The 20,225-nt window shown below is 44.4% G+C and overlaps 1 protein-coding gene across 1 annotated transcript in view; it reads left to right on the top strand.

The window, feature by feature from the left end:
- Positions 1 to 4,741, top strand: part of CUNH8orf48 (chromosome unknown C8orf48 homolog) — a 39,232-nt gene extending 34,491 nt beyond the window's left edge. The window contains exons 5-6 of the mRNA XM_077476112.1: positions 585 to 737; positions 1,140 to 4,741. Of these exons, the coding sequence (XP_077332238.1) occupies positions 585 to 737; positions 1,140 to 1,241 (255 nt within the window). The 3' untranslated portion in view covers positions 1,242 to 4,741. The remainder of the gene's footprint in view (positions 1 to 584; positions 738 to 1,139) is intronic.
- Positions 4,742 to 20,225: the final 15,484 nt, after the last annotated feature.

Genomic DNA, 20,225 nt, shown 5'->3' on the forward strand with positions numbered 1-20,225 from the left:
ACCATGAAAGAACAGCACAAAGTAAATTCTTCTGCTCCTGACCATCACAGCAATACCACAAAAGCTAGTTGTTGTTTGTACCCATAGTAGGGTGCATGCGTTGCTTTATTTTTATCCTACTTAAAACTCACTGACCGCAACTGACACTGACAATAATAAAAAAAAAAATAAAAAATAATCCTACCCCGACCTTGAACTCTGACTCTTACCTTGACCTCAGCGCTAACCCTGGCACTGACCTAGATCAAACCTTGATCTTGCTATTTTTTTTTTTTTTTTTTAACGTGTTAAAACTGGTACATACATAATTTTACTTTCCAGAGTTCCCTGAGAGCTCCTGATCCTGGATAACTCTGTAAGCAGTAGGAGTTCTTATTTGGGATCCAAAAGGCACGCATTTTGGAGCTGGGATGAGGGTTGACACAAGTCTTTGAGGTTTTCCAGTCATTTTTAAAACAATGCCCTTTACTGATTTTATCCAATTGATTCAGCATTCCTAAATTGGAGTCAAACTGGGAGAATAATAATTTTCTTAGGCGAGCTGGCTCATTAGGGCATTCAATTTTTATTTTTTATTTATTTAGGTCATACGGGCTAAGATGCATGACCCAGCCTCCTGTCCAGATTGCATCCATAAACAGGCAGAGCTGGCCCAAAGTCAGTTTGTCAGGATGAGAAGCACTAAACTGGAAGCTGATTTGATAAACATGAAATTGGAGGAATATCCTTACAAAAAAGTAAGATTATATTTGTGTAAATGTGTGTATAGATTTAATAATGGACATATGCTTAATACACTTGAGCTTGAATGACTTCTATTTTGAATGCTTTTCTTTCTACTGAGGAGTGAGGTCATCAGCCAAACAAGAGTAAATCTAATATAGAGAGTGATACTTATTGAATTATCAGTGTGTGTCAAGCATTAGTATAATATGTCATTGAAGAGAACTGCTTAAAGGTTAAAAAAGGATGTGAGATATATTAGAGTACTGTACATAAGAATGCATTTATAGTTAATGTAAATGTCTGTGTATGTAGCTGTGTTTTTTTCTTACATATTGCTGCTGTGCAATTCATCTATTCTAGTTTAATGTCATGTCCTTAGATATACTAATGCTGCTCTTTTATTATCCTCACAGGATCTGATAACTTGCATTGGAGAAATTCACCAAACCCTGCCAAAACCCTCAGATGGTCGCAGTGCCATCTGGCAGAGACTGTGCAATAGTGTTAGGACATAACCTAATCTGTGTCCTTTGCTTTTCTTCGATTATTTTTTTATTTATTTTTTTCAGTACAGTTTTGTGTTTTTCTCTATTTGAAAATTGGGATATAGAAGAAAATTACTGACGTTTATGTAGCAAGAGCTTGATGAATCATCACCGATTTCAATTCTGCTAAAATTCTTCTTTTTGTTTGGGTGTCCAGATGCCATAGCTACCAACCATTCGGCATGCAGATCTAAAACACCTGTTGAATTTTTTTGGGCTTGCACATGTCCTGAAGATGGTGCAGCTACAGAATAGTGCTGGATGCAGAATGCTGTGACATTTTACCAACTAAAATTCTGTTTGTCATATCAAAATATATATCCAAAAAAGTGTAATGCTAAAACGGGAAAAAAAACTAACGCATATGAAAACCAGTATTAAAGCGGTTGTAAACCCTAACAACACACTTTGACCTACAGGTAAGCCTAGATTAAGGCTTACCTGTAGGTCCAAGAAATATCTCCTCAAGCCTACCCGGTTTAGGAGATATTCTGTCTACGGCGCATGCACTGAGTGCGCCGCGGTCAACGGCGATATGCCGCGAGTGGCGGCCCCCGTGGCGCAAGTGCGGGAGTGACGTCATCGCGGCTTCGCCAAATGACAGCGGCGGAGCAGCGAGACCCACCGAGAAGATGGATGCGCCGGACTACAGGGGACAGCAGTGACTTCGCTGGCTCCTGTGTCAGGTAAGTGACACATAATGGATGCGATGCATAGTAGTCCATTATGCTTTACCTTTGCAGGGAATGAAAGAGGAAGTAAACTCATCAGGGTTTACTTCCTCTTTAAAGTGCAAAGTGACAACCAAAATGCACTTTGCTAATAGAAGCATAGTTGTAACAAATTTGTGTAAGGCCGCGTACACACGGGCGGACTTTTCGCCCAACTTTGTCCGCTGAACAGTGTTTGGGCGGACAGTCCGCTCGTGTGTGGGCTTTCAGCGGACAGTTTCAGCGGACAGTTGGACGGACAAGGTTTTTCGGAATTTCCGAAAAACTGTCCGCTGAAACCTTGTTTCAGCGAACAGCCCGCTCGTGTGTAGGCTTGTTCGTCAAACAAAGTTGCGCGCATGCTCAGAAAGGATTTTCACGCCGAAAGCTATAATGCAGTGTATAGGACGTCGTATTTTGCGTCCCGTCGTACGTGCCGTTCACGTCATCGCGCACGGTTTCAGCAAACTGTTCGTTCGTCGTGTGTGGCCATGTCCGTCCATGCTAATTTTGAGCGGACTGTTTGCCGAAACTGTTGGACGGACAAAGTTGGGCGAACAGTCCGCCCGTGTGTACGCGGCCTATCAGGTTACTCAGTGAAAGTGGCTGTACATGTGTTCTGTGCAAAGGAAGCAAAAAAATAAAAAAAATGCTATTGGGCTCATTTCTGTGCTGGTGAAATGTTTTTCATTGACTTAAAACACAAAATATCATATTTGGCCATTATATGGCCCTAAGTATGATAGGAATTCTAATAAAACGTAGGGTTATCTATTGACCAAATGCTGAATTTTCCATTTGAACCCATTGATAAACTTTTGACCAGCACAGGAAATAACCTAATATTCAATTATTTTGCCCAATTTGCATTGAATTCGCTACCCCTTTAGTGAATATTGCCTCAGTAATTCTGTAATATCAGAAGAACACTTAGGAGAGTACAGGCATTCATTATATGATAAATGATCTAAAGATCTTTTTAAATCCTTTGTGAACAACTACACCTTGAACGCTTAGTGGTCCAACTTATATTGGCGCACTTCACACTGGACCTCAGCCTATAAATGTCCTGAAGTATTGGACTGTACTCTGGGACTAAATACTCTTTGAGTGTTTAGCATTTCAAGCTATACTGGTGTCGCCTGATGTATACATTTACATGAATGGATCTTACAGTTCACTTGATGTATGTGGCATGACGTAACATATGACATCTATGAAGATACCCTTGAGCTGCTACATGGGATTTTATTTACAGCTATTGTCATATTTGCAATACATGAAACAACATATACAGAGATGCCGCATACACACGATCAGAATTCTTGCTGGAAAAAGCTCTGATAGTTTTCCCATTGGAATTCCGCTCAAACTGTCTTTGCCTACACACGGTCACACCAAATTCCGACCGCCAAGAACGCAGTGACATACAACACGTACGTCGGGACTAGAAAAAGGAAGTTCAACACCTAGTAGCCAATAGCTTCCATCTCGTACTTGAATCTTAGCATGCGTGAGTTTTTGCGCATCGGAATTGCATACACACAATCAGAATTTCCGATAGAAAGTTTTCCCTTTGGGAAAATTGAGAACATGCTATCAAATTTTTGCTGGCGGGAATTTGGCCAGCTAAATTCCGATGGAGCATACACACGGTCGCATTTTCCGATGAAAAGCTCTCATTGGTCTTTTGCTGGCCAAAATTCAGATCGTGTGTACGTGGCACAAGAGTCTAATTTCATCTGTTCATGTGTTTTGTTTTGTTTTTTATTATTCGTGTTGTATAGGTAATCTGAAGTATTGCTTTATTTATTGTGGCCATAGTGATACGTGGCTAATGTGTTTTGGATTTGTTCTAAATGCTTATATATATATATATATATATATATATAATATACCGTATTTATCGGTGTATAACACGCACCCCAAGTTTAGGAGGGAAGTTTAAGGAAAAAAACTTTTAGGAGGCAAGTTTAAGGAAAAAAACCTTACATTTTAAATGCCAATCAATGCAGCCTTCCACTGTCCCCCTGCAGCCTTCCACTGTCCCCCTGCAGCCTTCCACCATCCCCCTGCAGCCTTCCACTGTCCTCCTGCAGCCTTCCACCGTCCCCCTGCAGCCTTCCACCGTCCCCCTGCAGCCTTCCACCGTCCCCCTGCAGCCTTCCACCGTCCCCCTGCAGCCTTCCACCGTCCCCCTGCAGCCTTCCACCATCCCCCTGCAGCCTTCCACCATCCCCCTGCAGCCTTCCACTGTCCCCCTGCAGCCTTCCACCATCCCCCTGCAGCCTTCCACTGTCCTCCTGCAGCCTTCCACCATCCCCCTGCAGCCTTCCACTGTCTCCCTGCAGCCTTCCCCAAAATTGCAGCATGGTTTAGTTTTAAATTTACCGCCGAGATCTTCGGCTCCTCCCGCCACCACCGCCGAAATCTTCGGCTCTGCTCGCAGTAACTCCCCCGTCGGGACGTAAAGGCTAGGAGGCGGGACTGGGCGTGACTGAGAATGGAGCCAAGTACACAGTACACTCGGCTCGGTAAATGTCTGCGGCGCTCCACAGACAGCGCAGATCGGCGGGGGGATCGGCGTATAACACACACCCATGATTTTCCCCTGATTTTAAGGGGAAAAAAGTGCGTATTATACGCCGATAAATACAGTATATATATATATATATATATATATATATATGTGTGTGTGTGTGTGTGTTGTATATTTGTCCAGGGGTCAGTTGGCTAATAAAGTTATATATTTTTAACATATTACGTTAGTTTGGATATTTATAGTTGATTGATTTTTTTTCATTTCATTCTTGGAGAGACACCCGAAGCTCTTCTTTTTCATTGCGTTTTATCATGTTTGCTCTGGAGCCAGGGTTTATCTCTCCCATTTTTGTCGTTCATTTTCTTCCTCAGGGTTTGCGTTTTTGCCTCTTCTGGGATACAGTTTAAGTGTAATCTGTAGGCGATAGCTCACACTGATACCATTATATTGCACAATTTACAAAAGACCAAACCAACATAATTCACTTGTCATTTTGTTCTTTTTATTTTGAATCAATCATAAGATAAATTGAAGGTTATGCTCATACCGTAGCTTTCAGCGAACCTTATTGTGAAGAACAAAGGCATTAACATAATTACTCAGCGCTGTATTTATTGAAACACTCTGTAATATTCTGACACTACAATGTCTCAAAATGACTGGCTGATTATTTTCTCGCTGACTTGTTAAAACATTCAGGGTTAATAGCCCTCATTTTCTTTGACTTAGCATGTTTTCTTCACACAAGCAAAACTTACAGTAAACAAAGCCTTTAAAATGAAAGCTGCATAATACACTATTTATTAGAAAAGTATTTTTTAAGTCAAGTTGTTTCTGAAATGTATTGTAAAACACCTACACTCAGAATAAATTCTGTAATTATATAGACCGTTACTATCTATACAGCCTACACAAAGTAGGTAGGTACTGCTGCACTAGTAAGGGGCATTGTGACAACAAAAAAAAAAAGCATTTTCAATTAAAGGTAACATTCTCCCAAAAGTGTTAATTCAAAGAAACCTATCATGAATGAAATATCAGGCCCATCATTGCTTAATTAGTGAAGATGCTAATTGCCTGGCTTTCTCTACTTTAAAAACAGTTTTGGGTCCATCACCTGGAACAGGTAGGGTAATGGATTGCTTTTCATTTTCTATGTGATTGCTTGAAAATCCAACCACATGCTTTATTTTTATATCTCTCAAAAGAAATGGCAGTTGTACGCCATCATCACAATTCCATGCTCCATATGACTTCTGAGACTATTACAAGGCAAATGTATTATGTAATGTTCCTATAGTTTATCATAGTGTAGTTGGGGAGTGCAGCTAGGAGAGAATGGCATAGCATAGCTTTATAGGAGTGTCAGAGACACATTTTTTTCAGAAAAATGTCCCCACTGACATTTCCGGGGAGTCATAAGAAGCCTGTAGGCAATAAAAATCCAAGGATGATACCAGAAGCAGAAATGTTAACTTTTGTTGGAGCTGGTCTTTTTCAAACCTAAACCTTGAAGTGGTAGTGTTATAGTGAACCTCAGACATGATGAACAAAGCACATCCCACTCTAGTGTGTGCTAGCCTGAAGCCAAAGCACCAGGTATGGTCTTCTCTATCTGCTATCTGCATGACTCGCTCCTAATAGATTAAGCCAACACCACAGCCTCTCAGGAGACAGCCCCCCCCCCCCCCCCCATCAGCTAGAACATTTTACAGTGCTCTGTGTTCCAGTTCTGCAGTGTGTGTGATGTCAGACTCCCACCCCCTGCTTTCTGCTGCTGAGAGATGCTGTGTAAAATGTGTAATTTGGAAGACTGTAAAGAAGAGGGTGCTGCAGATAAACAAGTTCAACTTATATAGGAGGCTTTGTTTTACCTCTGTGTATCATCTGAAGCTAAATACTTTACTGGATATATGTACTATAAAGGTTTACAACCACTTTAAATGTAGCCATCGTATGGCATTTCATACAACATTGCAAAGTGCCATAATCTTGTGTAGTAGCTTATTAGGCTAAGCACCTATGAAATGCATATGTGTGTGGGGGCACAGGTACCACAAACACACTTTAGATTAATAAAGAGTCTTCAAATTAGCATGTCGTAATGATACATTTTTTAGTGCAAAAAAGGGAAAGAAACAAGATTAAAGCTGCAACTCGACCATTGAGAGCAGTCGCTGTCTTTGCTATTTCCTATGCATTGCACTGAAAATTGCAGAAAACCCGTTCATATGTCTTTCGGACAGTTTCAACATTCATCCAGGGACGGTCATCCTTGACTTGTACCATTGTTGCTGTATGCGAATCATCTGATGCACTGGATGTTACAAGTGCACTACATTTGTGAGTAATAGACATGGTAGGGTAATGGGGTGTGTGTGTGTATGTGTATATGTGTGTGTATATATATATATATATATATATATATATATATATATATATATAATATGTTCAGTTGCGGAAAGCTCCTGAATATTTTCATAATCAACCATAATTGTAGGAAAAATAGGGTGGGACTTTGAATGAAGCATAGCTGCAAGGTAGGTATGTAAGGACATATCTGAAATTCATTGGCTAGGTATAAGATTTGAGGGTAAACGATAATAACATGGGTAACAATAATATGAATTGATTATATTTCATATATGTGTATACACAAGTACATATTATAACAAGATTTACAATGATAATCAACATCTCAAAAAAATGCATGATTAAAAAAGACAGAAATAATCTTCAATAGATTGAAGCATGAGACATTATAAATAAAGTCAGGGAGAATTTCAGACACATGCTTGCAAATGGTAGCATAAAAGCGCTCTACGCGTTTCGTGGAGTTCATCCACTCATCAGGAGCAGTTCCAAGGTTAAAATTATCTACAAAGAGATAAGTGAATGCATGAAGATCAGACAAAATCAGCACAAAGGGCAAAGGAACAGAGAGAGGGAGAGAGACTCAGCTCCCCCAAACACTCTTACTTACAATAAGATTATTTCTTAGGAAAGAAACTGACAAGTAGAGGCGCTGTGAAAAACAAATCTCCACCGGAGCTGAGGCAAAAATCTCAACGACCACAGCGCACCACAGTTGATTGGGAGTGACACATCTATGGCCCTGTAATCCCAGAATAACCATATATAAAAAGTTTTTCCAAAGAACCTCTGTAGAGGAATAGATTAAATAAGTGTATAATTATATCTGTACAGTATTTCTAATTCTTATGGGTTTTCTCCTTGGAGTAAATGTTGTCATGCCTAAAGTCGCCACTGGGGGCTGTCAAGAGCACGTATCTGTTCCATGCTTGTCAGTCTCGCTCTGTGTCAGTAGAAGCTGCAGGCTTCCTCCAATCCCATGCCTCAGGTAAAATGTTGGAAGAGAGGTTTTCTTTTTAAACATCCCCCGCCTGGACAGAAGTTTTTCTTCTCTCTCTAGGAGGCAGAGGGAGCACGAAACAGTCAGCGGTATGCCGCGCCACTCCCACCGCCACCGGTGGTTCTCCTTCCATTGGCTCTCCTCCACCCCACCCTCCTCCCACATGTGATCCAGTCGGATCAGAAGCCTGCTCGCGTGGGAAAACAATCTTATTCGTTCATTGACGGATACAGCACCTTTTAATCTTGACCTTATGTTATATCTCCACCTTCAGGAGAGGGCAAGGCACAACATGTATAACAGCAAAGCTGCACAGTACTGCCCAGGGGGCGGTCCTACTGGCTATAACCCCTCACTCCAGCAGCTTAGTTTTTTTCTGCCTAGTATAGGAGAAGGACCTGGCTCCCAGTGGGGGCCATTGGTCCTTGAAATTTTTTCTTTTTTCTGTTTTTTGATTCCTGTGATCTACAATCAACAGCTGGGCTGGGTGACCGGCTGGATAATATAGATCCTGGTAGTCTCCCCAGCCTGGCCATCAAGCATGTGCAGACCTTAGCTACATGCTGGGTGGGCCACGACATGTCCTGCTGGTCCAGGGGCAGCCGGCGAGCTATATGCTCCAGGGCATACATATGACTGGGCTACTGCTGTCTGTGTCACGGTGTGCCATGGCCGACAGCCACTCCATACTGCTCGGGTGATGGGTCTGTCCGTGGAATGTGTCCAGCAGTCCCTGCAGGAGGGATAAGTATGGTTCCACCTGTCTCAGCAGGATTTAGCAGCTGGGCATTCCCTGGGAGGTGGACTAAGGGGTCTCTTCCTCTCTCTTTTCTCCCTGTCCCTTTCCCTCCTCCCCATGCTAAGGGGCCGCTGTGTGACTGGGCATAGGGGGTGCGGAGCACGTACCTGGCCGGGGGTCCTCTGGGGGATTTCTGGGTCCTGGCAGGGGTCTGCGCTGGTCGGTTGGTAGTCCGCTTGTTTTCTCAGTTTTTAGGCCATTTTTTGAGTATCTGTGTGTTGCCATGTGGGGACTGACTGCCCGCGCATACTGCGGCCATTTTCTTGTAGCCAAAGCCAGTTTCTTAACAGCTGCCATTTTCCTGAAGTCCAGCGGCCATCTTCCCGGGGCTCCCAGACTTTTTTTGATGAGGCGGCCATTTTCCAGTAGCCTCAGTTTTGTTTTACTCTAGCACTGGGTGGCTGGTTCAGTCTGGAACAGCACAGAATTGACACAGAACACCTCGTGGCTGGCACAGGGGAGAGCGGATGGCGGCAGCACACCGCAGTACCTGGGTCAGGGTGGTGAGTCCTGCGAGGGGCCCCTCAGTCTGTGGCAGCTAGGAAGGTGGGCTTTTTTGTGGCTTATCTTGGGTCCCTAGTGGTGGCAGGCGAGAGTGGGTCAGCATGGCATCAGAAGCTGGCGCTTCTTCCCCAGACATCCCTGTTATTGCAACCAGTTCCCCTGTACCTGTGGTGCCTATGGACGCTCTGTCAGCGATCCTGGAGTTTCCTTTGTTGCCAGGCTGGAAGCAGCGTGTGGGCGCAAGGGGTGTAAAAACACCCCCTCCCCCCACCGTCTTCTGGGGAAAGCTGCGATTCAGACTCGGGCCCCACTATGACAGGTGGCTCCTGTTCGGACATTTCACAGGATGCGGACCAGGACCGTTTGGACAGTGAGGATGACTCCGTGTCCGGGTCAGCTCAGGAAAAAGCACTAGTAGGAGCACTTATCACAGCAGTGTGGGTTACCCTAAAGATAGAGGATATAATGGGGCATCTGCAGAGGTGTCGGTCCCTTTTGGGTCCCACAAGCCGGCCCGCACTGCTAAGGTGTTTTTACGTATTCAACTTATTTTGATAAGTTTATTTACAAGGAGTGGGGAAGTCTGCAAAGGGCCTTTTTGAGTCCCGAGACAAATGGCGGTGCGTTACCCCTTTGAGGAGAGTTTCCTGAAAACATGGACATCTCCTCCGGGTGTTGACCCCTCCCCGTGAGACACTTACTGAATGGGCTAAGTTGTTGCACCGCGAGTTGGAGAAGCAAATGGTTTCCCCGGTCTGCATGGAACTGGCAGACCAGTTGGTGCATGGCCTTAAGTATGTCTGTGATTGGGCCTTAGATATGGCCCCTTTGCTTTCTAGAGCCTCAGTATCAGCTGTTGTGCTACGTCGCCTGATTTGGCTTAAATGCTGGTCTGCGGATCAGGCCTCTAAGAAAGTGCTGGCTGGATGACATTATTAAGAATGTTACCGGGGGGGAAGTACTTTGCTCCCACAGTCCAGAAAGGGTAAGGAGCCACACCATAGGCATGGGCCCTGCTTTTCCACTCGGAACCGGATTTTTCGCCCGCCCAGGTCGGCAGTTAAGTGTTCCCAGTCCGACAAGGTGCCTGCTGAGGGACAAAAGCTTTCCTGGTTTCGCAAGCCAAACAAGCCTGCGAGCAAATCTGTTACCGCATGAAGGTTTGCCCCCGCCTGACTCAGGTGGGGGGTCGTATTCGGGAGTTTGCACCCCCATGGATCTCCCTCCTCTCCGACCAGTGGGTCTGCGAACTGGTTTCATCAGGATACAAGATAGTTTCTTTCTTGTCCTCCAACCTTCACCTTCTTCTGGCTCATCGGTAGGCCCTGTTCGGGGCAGTACAGGACCTGTTGCTGTGCGGGGTGATAGTACCTGTGCTGATGCCGGAAGGGTTTCAGGGATTGCAGTCCCAAAGAAGGAAGGGGTCCGTCTGGTCCTGGATCTCAAGGCCCTCAATGGCTTTGTGGAAGTACAAAGGTTCAGGATGGAATCAGTTCACTCCATGGTCGCTGCATTCCATCAGCGGCATATTTGCTTGTCCCCATATGCGCCAGGCATCAGAGGTTTCTACAATTTGGAGTTGGGGATGAGCACTATCAATTTGTAGCTCTCCCTTTTGGCCTAGCGACGATGCCATGGGTCTTCACCAAGGTGCTAGCCACAATTCTGACATTGCTAAGGCAAAGAGGGATCGCAATCGTGGGTTACCTGGACGATCTCCTTCAGAGGGCAGCTTCCGCCTCAGAATTAAGGGAGGATGTGGCGATCAACATACAGACTCTCCGGGAGTTTGGTTGGGTGTTGAACCTCCAGAAGTCGGTGTGGGTGCTGACTCAATACCTGGAGTACCTGGGCTTGATTCTGGACTCCTCAGAGGCGGGAGTCTTTCTCCCTTCAGACAAGCTGCAGACTCTTCAAGCTGCAGTGAAGTTGTTGGTGTCCCGCACGTGGTCGTCGCTGCGTTTTTGCATGCGAGTTCTGGGTCTCATGGTAGCCAATTTCGAGGTGGTACCGTATGCTCAATTCCACACTTGAGTCTTGCAGAAAGAGATCCTGTCCAAATGAGACAAATCACCTACATCCCTGGATTGTCAAATTCGGGTGAGCCAGCTAGTCAGGGATTCCCTTCTCTGGTGGCTAAGGTCTCCGGCCCTTCGGTCCGGCAAGTCGTTCCTTCCTCTTCATTGGACGGTGATCACAACGGATGCCAGCCGGACGCAAGAAGAATCCTGCCTGCCGATCAAGGTGCTGGAGCTTCGGGCGATCAGGCGGTGCCTCTCCACATGGTCACAGAGGTTGCAGGGGCGTCAGGTCAGGATCCAGTCAGACAAAGCCACGGCGATGCCGTATGTCAACCATCAAGGAGGAACAAGGAGCTCGGCTGCAGCACTGGAGGTCACTCACATCCTGCAGTGGGCAGAGTGACGTGTTCCAGCTCTGTTGGCCATATACATTCCAGGTGTAGAAAACTGGCAGGCGGACTGCCTAAGTCGTCAGCTGCCAGACCAGTGGGAATGGTCACTGAATCCAGATGTATTTCGGCTCATGTGCCTAAGGTGGGGCACACTAGATGTGGATCTCTTGGCCTCTCGACTCAATTTGAAGGTACAGAGGTTTGTGGCCAGGTCCAGAGACCCCTGGGCGGATGCGTCAGATGCATTGGTGGCTCCATGGGGGCATTATTGGCTGATTTATGCCTTCCCCCGCTCATGCTCCTACCCCGTCTGCTACGCAGAGTGGAGGCAGAGGGGATTCCGGTGATTCTGATTGCGCCTCGACGTCCTTGGTATGCCAACATAGTCAGAATGGTGGTGGATGTTCCTTGGCGCCTGCCGATGCGGGAAGACCTTCTGTCACAAGGTCCAATACTTTATCTTGCTTTACCGTCGCTGTTTTTAACGGCATAGCTGTTGAAAGCCAGGTGCTAAGGGGCCGAGGACTGTCTGATTCGGCAATCTCCACTATGCTGTGGGCACCGAAGTCCTCTTCTCAGAAGATTTTTCATCGTACCTGGAAGGCCTACATCTCCATGTGTGAGGAGATGGGGTGGCGTCCATGTACATATTCAGTTTCCAGGATCCTGCTGTTTTTTGCAGTGAGGAATGGATCAGAAACTTGCATTAAGCACCATTAAGGGGCAGATATCAGCTTTGTCTTTTTTCAGTGCCTTTGGCGACTCCATTCATTGGTGAGTACATTTGTTCAGGGGGTTCGACATGTGGCCCCTCCGGTTCGACCACCGCTGCCTCCGTAGGGACTTGAATCTAGTGCTCTCGGTGCTTTAGAAACCGCCGTTTGAAAACATTAGGGAGATTCCCTTATTTTCATTCTCTCAGAAAGTAGTCTTTTTAGTGGCTATTACATCTGCAAGGTGGGTTTCTGAGTTGGCGGCCTTGTCATGCAAGTTTCCCTACTTGGTCCTCCACAAGGATATGTTGCATTACTGTATATGGAGCCTGCTTCTCTATCTTCTGTGAATTTTGGTTTAAGAATCCTGTCAGTTGACGGGGCAAATTAAATCTTTTTTGTTCAGCATACCCACCCCATGTGGTCTGGCTAGTTATTCCCACACATAGGCTGCCATGGAGTCTGTCAGGAAAACATAACATTTATTATCAAATACTTACCGTAATTTTCCTTTCCTGATGGACTCCATGGAAGACGGAGTTCCCACCCATTTGGTTAGAGAGTTGGCTAGTTACGGAACGCAGTTTATAGTGGTGAGTTCAAATTTATGGGTATGGGGTTCTATAGCATTGGAGTGGAGGCAGGGTTAACCCACATGTAGGCTGCCATGGAGTCCATCAGGAAAGGAAAATGACGGTATTTGATAATACATTTTCAATTATTTAACAATCAAAGGTGTTGTACTACACCAAAGCCTGCATCCAACCTCCATATTTGTTGCATTTTACTATTTGAAGTATAAAGGGGAAGTAGCATTGTTCAAAAGCACTTGTTGGTTTAACCATTTTTTTTTTTTTCATACCAATCCTGACTGGGGTGTGTTCTTTACCTATATGTTTTGTGCTAAAAGGTGTCCATTTGGTGGTACAGTAGGATTATATGCATGCTTGTTACAGTATTGAAGCAAAAGCATACCTGACAGCCAGGAAACTAGCATTTGCAACAGAAGAAGTAGAAATGGCAGCCTTCATGTTCTTCCAGGCTAAAGAAAAAGATTAATGGCATGTACATTTTTTTTTTAGCTTGATCCATTAGTTGTATGCTCAAACTTGTCTGATTCAAGTTGGAACATCTGTAATTTTACCGATGCTGACCCTTGGATCTGTGATTGAATCTCCTTCAGTTAACACTTCTGCCTACCATAGACATGTGCATTCGTTTTCGTCCGAATGCATTTTCGTCCGAATTTCAGCTATTTTCGTTTTCGTTTTGACAAACGATAACGAAAGCACAGAATCCAAAAAACGAAAGATCCAACATAAATAAATGCTTTATTTTCGTTTTCATTGTTACAACAGTTCGATATAGAATAGGAGATTCGATGTGACTCTGACAATAACAATCTGTGTCTATAGAACCTGTGGTCGAATGTGCCTAACCTTAACTCTATTAGTCCAAGATTATATATAGAAAATATTCGACAGAGAAAAAAGATTTGACAGAGAGAAAAGATTATGCAAGTTACTGCCCTAAAAAGTGTTTGGGGACCCGGGTCCTGCCCCAGGGGACATGTATCAATGCAAAAAAAAGTTTTAAAAACTGCCGTTTTTTCGGGAGCAGTGATTTTAATAATGATTAAAGTGAAACAATAAAAGTGTAATATTCCTTTAAATTTCGTGGGGGGGGGGGGGGGTGTCTATAGTATGCCTGTGAAGGGGCTAATGTTTCTGGTGCTTAGAACTGTCCCTGCACAAAGTGTCATTTATGCAGGAAAAAAGTCCTTTAAAATCACTCGCAGCTATTATGAATTGTCGGCTCCGTAATACAGAGAACACTCATTAAAAGTCATCGATAAAAAAATAAATTAAAAAAAAGCGTGGGGGTCCCCCAAATTCAATTACCAGGCCCTTCAGGTCTGGTATGGATATTAAGGGGAACCCCACGTCAAATTAAAAAAATTGACGTGGGGGTCCCCCTAAAAATCCATACCAGACCCTTTATCCGAGCACGCAACCTGGCAGGCCGCAGGAAAAGAGGGGGGGACGAGAGAGCGGCCCCCCTCCCTCCTGAACCGTACCAGGCCACATGCCCTCAACATTGGGAGGATGCTTTGGGGGTCTGTGACCCCTCAAAGCACCTTGTCCCCATGTTGATGAGGACAAGGGCCTCATCCCCACAACCCTGAGCGGTGGTGGTGGGGGTCTGCGGGCGGGGGGCTTATCAGAATCTGGAAGTCCCCTTTAACAAGGGGACCCCCAGATCCCGGCCCCCCCCCTGTTTGAAGTGGTAAGGGGGTACAAAAGTACCCCTACCATTTCACAAAGAAAGCGTAAAAAATAGTTAAATAAGACAAACACACACTTTTGAAAAATTCCTTTATTAAAAAAAAAAAAAAATGTAAAAAAAAAAAAGATTCCAGCGTTGGTAATCCACTCTTGCTATCCAGCGACGGACGATCATCTCTCCAGCGATGGCTGATCTGAATCAGCGCAGCGAATCCATCCTTCTTCTGTCTCCAAGGAGGAGACACTGCAGGGATTCCGGCGGCTGACGTTTCTTATATACGGAGGGCGGGGCCACCTGTCACCTGACCCCGCCCCCTCTGACGTAAGGGGAAACCCGGGGTTCCCTGTGACGTATGGGTGACCCCGCACCCCTCTGATGTAACACAGGCAGGTTTCCGTTGCATCAGAGGGGGCGGGGTCACCCATACGTCACGGGGAACCCCGGGTTTCCCCTTACGTCAGAGGGGGCGGGGTCAGGTGACGGGTGGCCCCGCCCTCCGTATATAAGAAATGTCAGGCCGCCGGAATCCCTGCAGTGTCTCCTCCGTGGAGACAGAAGAAGGATGGATTCGCTGCGCTGATTCAGATCAGCCATCGCTGGAGAGATGATCGTCCGTCGCTGGATAGCAAGAGTGGATTACCACCGCTGGAATCTTTTTTTTTTTTTTAATTTTTTTTTTTTTTTAATAAAGGAATTTTTCAAAAGTGTGTTTGTCTTATTTAACTATTTTTTTACACTTTCTTTGTGAAATGGTAGTGGTACTTTTGTACCCCCTTACCATTTCAAACGGGGGGGGGGGGCCGGGATCTGGGGGTCCCCTTGTTAAAGGGGGCTTCCAGATTCTGATAAGCCCCCCACCCGCAGACCCCCACAACCACCGGCCAGGGTTGTGGGGATGAGGCCCTTGTCCTCATCAACATGGGGACAAGGTGCTTTGAGGGGTCACAGACCTCAATAGCATCCTCCCAATGTTGTGAGGGCATGTGGCCTGGTACGGTTCATTTTTTTAATTTATTTTTTTATCAATGACTTTCAATGAGTGTTCTCTGTATTACGGAGCCGACAATTCATAATAGCTGCGAGTGATTTTAAAGGACTTTTTTTCCTGCATAAATGACACTTTGTGCAGGGACAGTTCTAAGCACCAGACACATGCGCCCCTTCACAGGCATACTATAGACAACCCCCCCCCCCTACGAAATTTAAAGGAATATTACACTTTTATTGTTTCACTTTAATCATTATTAAAATCACTGCTCCTGAAAAAACGGCCGTTTTTAAAACTTTTTTTTGCATTGATCCATGTCCCCTGGGGCAGGACCCGGGTCCCCAAACACTTTTTAGGACAGTAACTCTTTAAAATTAGCACTTTAGATTTTGAACGTTGGAGTCCCATAGACTTTAATAGGGTTCTAAAGTTCACACGAAGTATGCTATATACTAGCTCCGTTGAATCTTCTTTATACATTCGACAATCACCAAAGCCTTCAAAGACAGATTTGACCGTAATTCATGTGGATTTTCGGATGAATGCAATTTTTGAATGAAAAACGAAATAAATAAAAACGAATTTCGGGAGTAACTAAATTAATTAATTTTTCGGACGAAAACGAAATTCCGAAACGAAATATTTTACTCTGCACATGTCTAGCCTACCAGCACTGTCTGAATATCAACTACGATACTATCTGCCTGGAGTTTGCATGTTCTCCCTGTGCCTGCGTGGGTTTCCTCTGGGAACTCCAGTTTCCTCCCACACTCCAAAGATATGCTGATAAGTTAATTGGTTCCTGTCTAAATCGGCCCTACTATGTGTATGTATGAATGTGAGTTAGGAACCTTAGATTGTAAGCACCTTGGGGTCAGGGACTGATGTGAATGTACAATATATATGTAAATCGATGCGTAAAATTGATGGCCCTATATAAATACCTGTAACAAATCAAATAAAAATATGTAAAAAGCTACCAACCCAGTGATATTAAAAGAAAAAAAGCAATCAATATATGTAAATGTGCTTTAGAAAGAAGCATAAAGCAATAGTCAGAAGCTGATCCCTGCTTTAACATATTTATTTCAGCTGGCTTAACAATGCGAATTGTCACCTTATTTGTATTCAAAAATTATTAAACAGTTTTAAATAAAACCGTGTAGCGGTTACCCTGTAATAAAGGATCAAACTGTAAAGAATAGATTTTCTGTCATGGACCTTGGTGTATTCTGATGTGACTTGACACATCTGGTGGAGGATGCATCACCATGTTATCAGCTAGTGGTTTAGAGAGTTGCTGCTTTTCTGGAGTGTTATATGTAATGCTGTGGTTAATGAAAGAGAGAAAACCTGAAATTTTGAGTTGTTACTGGAACAAGAATGCAGAAAAAAAATCTTCCAGTGTGGACAACTGTTTCATTGACTATGTCATTTTTTTTATTGGGTCTCAAGACAGGGCATGAAAGAAAGTCTTCCCAATGCGCCACGGAGAGCAAAATTCAGTTTTAATCATTCCCTACTTTATTTGAAATCTAAGAAAAATAAGTTTTTTTGTTTGGATATAACTTATGGTTTTATATAGGAAACATAACCCTGGTTTTATTGGATGCACCCCTAATTAGGCTACATGTAAATGATACAAACAAACCCAAGGATAAACCAAGGGAAAAAAAACAAGCTTTACTTACCATAAGCCCACAGACAACCAAATAACCTGTCTAAGCCCCTGTACACACGGTCGGAGATTTCGACAACCAAATCCGGCAGATTTTGTCCGTCGGATCTTGTCCGAAACTGTTGCATACACACGGTCGGACTAAGTTGTCGAAAAATCCGATCATTCAGAACTTGATGACGTAATTTCGTTACGATGGGACTATGTTCAGGCTAGTAGCCAATAGCTTTGATGTAGGAATTTGATCTGAGCATGCGTGGCACTTGGTCCGATCAAAATTCTCTACACATGTCCGATCGAACCAGTTGGTCGGGAAATATTTCCAACATGTTGGAAAATTGGGACCGACGGAATCAGTCCGATGCATACCACACACAGTCGGATTATCCAACGACAGGGTCCGATAGGACACGTTCCGACGGATTCTCAGACCGTGTGTACAAGGGCTAACAGTATGCGTTAAAAACAGGGGCACACATTTGCAAATGCATGCGTAAGCCACAGAGCCCCGCCAAGGCACCCCAATATCTGTGGAAGAATGCATGTGCCTCCACTGTGGGGACACTTAGAAGTTAGTGTTAGGTACCACAGATATTGAGGTGCCTTGGTGCGGCTCTGTGGCTTACGCATGCATTTGCAAATGTGTGCCCCTGTTTTTAACGCATACTGTTAGACAGGTTATTTGGTTGTCTGTGGGCTGGTGGTAAGTAAAGCTTGTTTTTTTTTTTTCCTCGGTTTATCCTTGGGTTTGTTTGTACATGTAAACGAGCCTACCCTGACCGCAGCCTCGCGGAAACACATTTTTGACGTGTTTTGCATTTTCGCGCGGCCAGCAGTCAAGACGTGTACCTATCCTGAATGCATTTCTTCCGCGTTCAGGAGAGGGAGGTTTAACCTCACCTAAACGTAGCAGCTCCTACGCTCTGCTAAAAGCCTTTGTGTATATGGACACGTAGACTTTTATGGAGTTGAGTTTAGAAACTTTGTAAAAACAAACGCCAAGAGCTCCTAAACTCAAGTTTAGGCACTACCAGTGTACATGAAGCCTTAAACTGTTTATCATTGAAGTGTTTAGGAGATTAACCCTGTCTATGAATCGTTTGAAAAATGTACAACCTACTTATAATTAAGTAGTTGTACTCAGTGGTTTAGTCTCTTTTCAATAGTGTGTGGTGGTGGATCACAAGATGTGGCATATTTTTGGAGCACTATCTAACAACTTTATTACGTTATCACACTCTGGGGCCGCAAATGATGAAAATATTTCTATATACTTTGTAAAGCAACAAGCAATAAATCAAAATGTACTGTGAGTTACACTGAATGTATGTTTATGAATGTTCCAGTGACAGCTTTATGTATTTGTTTTTTTTACATACAATGGTCCCCAAACTGCAGCCTACAGACTGGATGTGGCACTTTGCTTTCCTTTAACCAGCTCTCAGGGCACTATTTCTTTCACTGATAGCAGCAATGAGGCACTGTTCCTCCCACTGATTCCAATGATGGGGCACTGAGTTTTTTATTTTTAATGACGAATCATTTGCTTACATTCTGCTGTAATCCGGGAATCCTTGGCTGATGGCGGGGATGAGTGACTGTTGGGATGCCGGCGTGTGCCAGCTCCTAACAACCAACATATGTGAGCTAAACAGTCTCCTTCCCCTACAAAAATGTGTCAAAACGCACCAATGTCACGCTTCAAAATCGCACTGAAAATTGGTCGCAGCTGCACTAGCCTGAACTTGGCCTAACTGGCTCTTGTCTTGTCCTTGTATGTGTATGCATGCATTGTGTGGTAGGGACCTAAGACTGTAAGCTCCTTTAGGGCAGGAACTGATGTAAATGTACCTAATACCTAAAGTGTTGCCACTATATAAATTCCTATAATAAATGATATCCCAGTGAAGTCAAAACTCTGTATCTGCATATTTGTTCCAGGTCACTGACTCAGAAAGTAATGAAAATTGATATTGTTTAATTGATATTGTATCAATAATGAATATGATGGTATATCTTTTGTTGTGATCAATGTCCAACAGGCATTTCAGTTTTCCTTCAAAGTGTATTTAAACCCTAAGGCAGGGGTGTCCAACCAGTGGCCCGGGGGCCACATATGGCCCGCGGAGCCTCTGGTGTGGCCCGTGACCTACTTCTGTGGGATGTCAGATTGGCAAACCCAGATAATGAGTTGCAGACCTGCCATCCCAGAGCATCTGTGTTGTTAATGAAGCCGGCAAAGCAAGCAGCTGTATAAGATGATGCTTCCTGTATAGCGCAGTCTCTTACCATAGATGGAGTGATGCCAAATGCACTCTGCCGGGGGCAGCAACAGCAGGTGACACCTGAATGGAAGATTGTCATTAAAGGTCAGTTTATTACTAAAATTGCAGTGTATATATGGGCATATCTGCGCAGTGGTTACTGGGCTGCTTTCAAACTGACCCGCAGTGCACCTTCAGGTTACCTGCACTGAGGCATAGACTTCTGTTATTACCTGCGGGTTTGGTGAGCTTTCAGAAAGTGCACCACACCTGCTGGATATAATAGAAGTCTATGGCAAAGTGTAGCTAACCCACAGGAAAGACACAGGTGCACTGTGCTCCATTAGTGTGAAAGGTCCCTTTCACACAATCAGTCCAACTCAATTGGTCCCTCCATTCACCTCTATGAAATGGCAGATGTAAACAGATTTGTGTCCTTTTACACCCGCCTACCTCTAATCTGATTCGCTAAAAAAAAAAAATCCATAGAGTAGAGTGGGCAGTGTCCGTGTCCACGCTGAACGGACCTGTCGTCCGCCTGCTCTGCTCATTGTGGCCCGCGACCGGTTACCAAGTCGCTTAAGTGGCCCTCGCTCTTCAAAAGGTTGGGCACCCCTGGCCTAAGGGCTTGGTAACATGTCCAACAGCACTTGCCGACCCTCTGCAAAGTTATCAGCAGTGGAT

This window comes from Lithobates pipiens, unplaced genomic scaffold (assembly GCF_037356315.1).
Source record: "Lithobates pipiens isolate NorthernLeopardFrog02 unplaced genomic scaffold, aLitPip1_a1.2 Scaffold_1, whole genome shotgun sequence".
In the NCBI taxonomy this organism is placed as follows: Eukaryota; Metazoa; Chordata; class Amphibia; order Anura; family Ranidae; genus Lithobates; species Lithobates pipiens.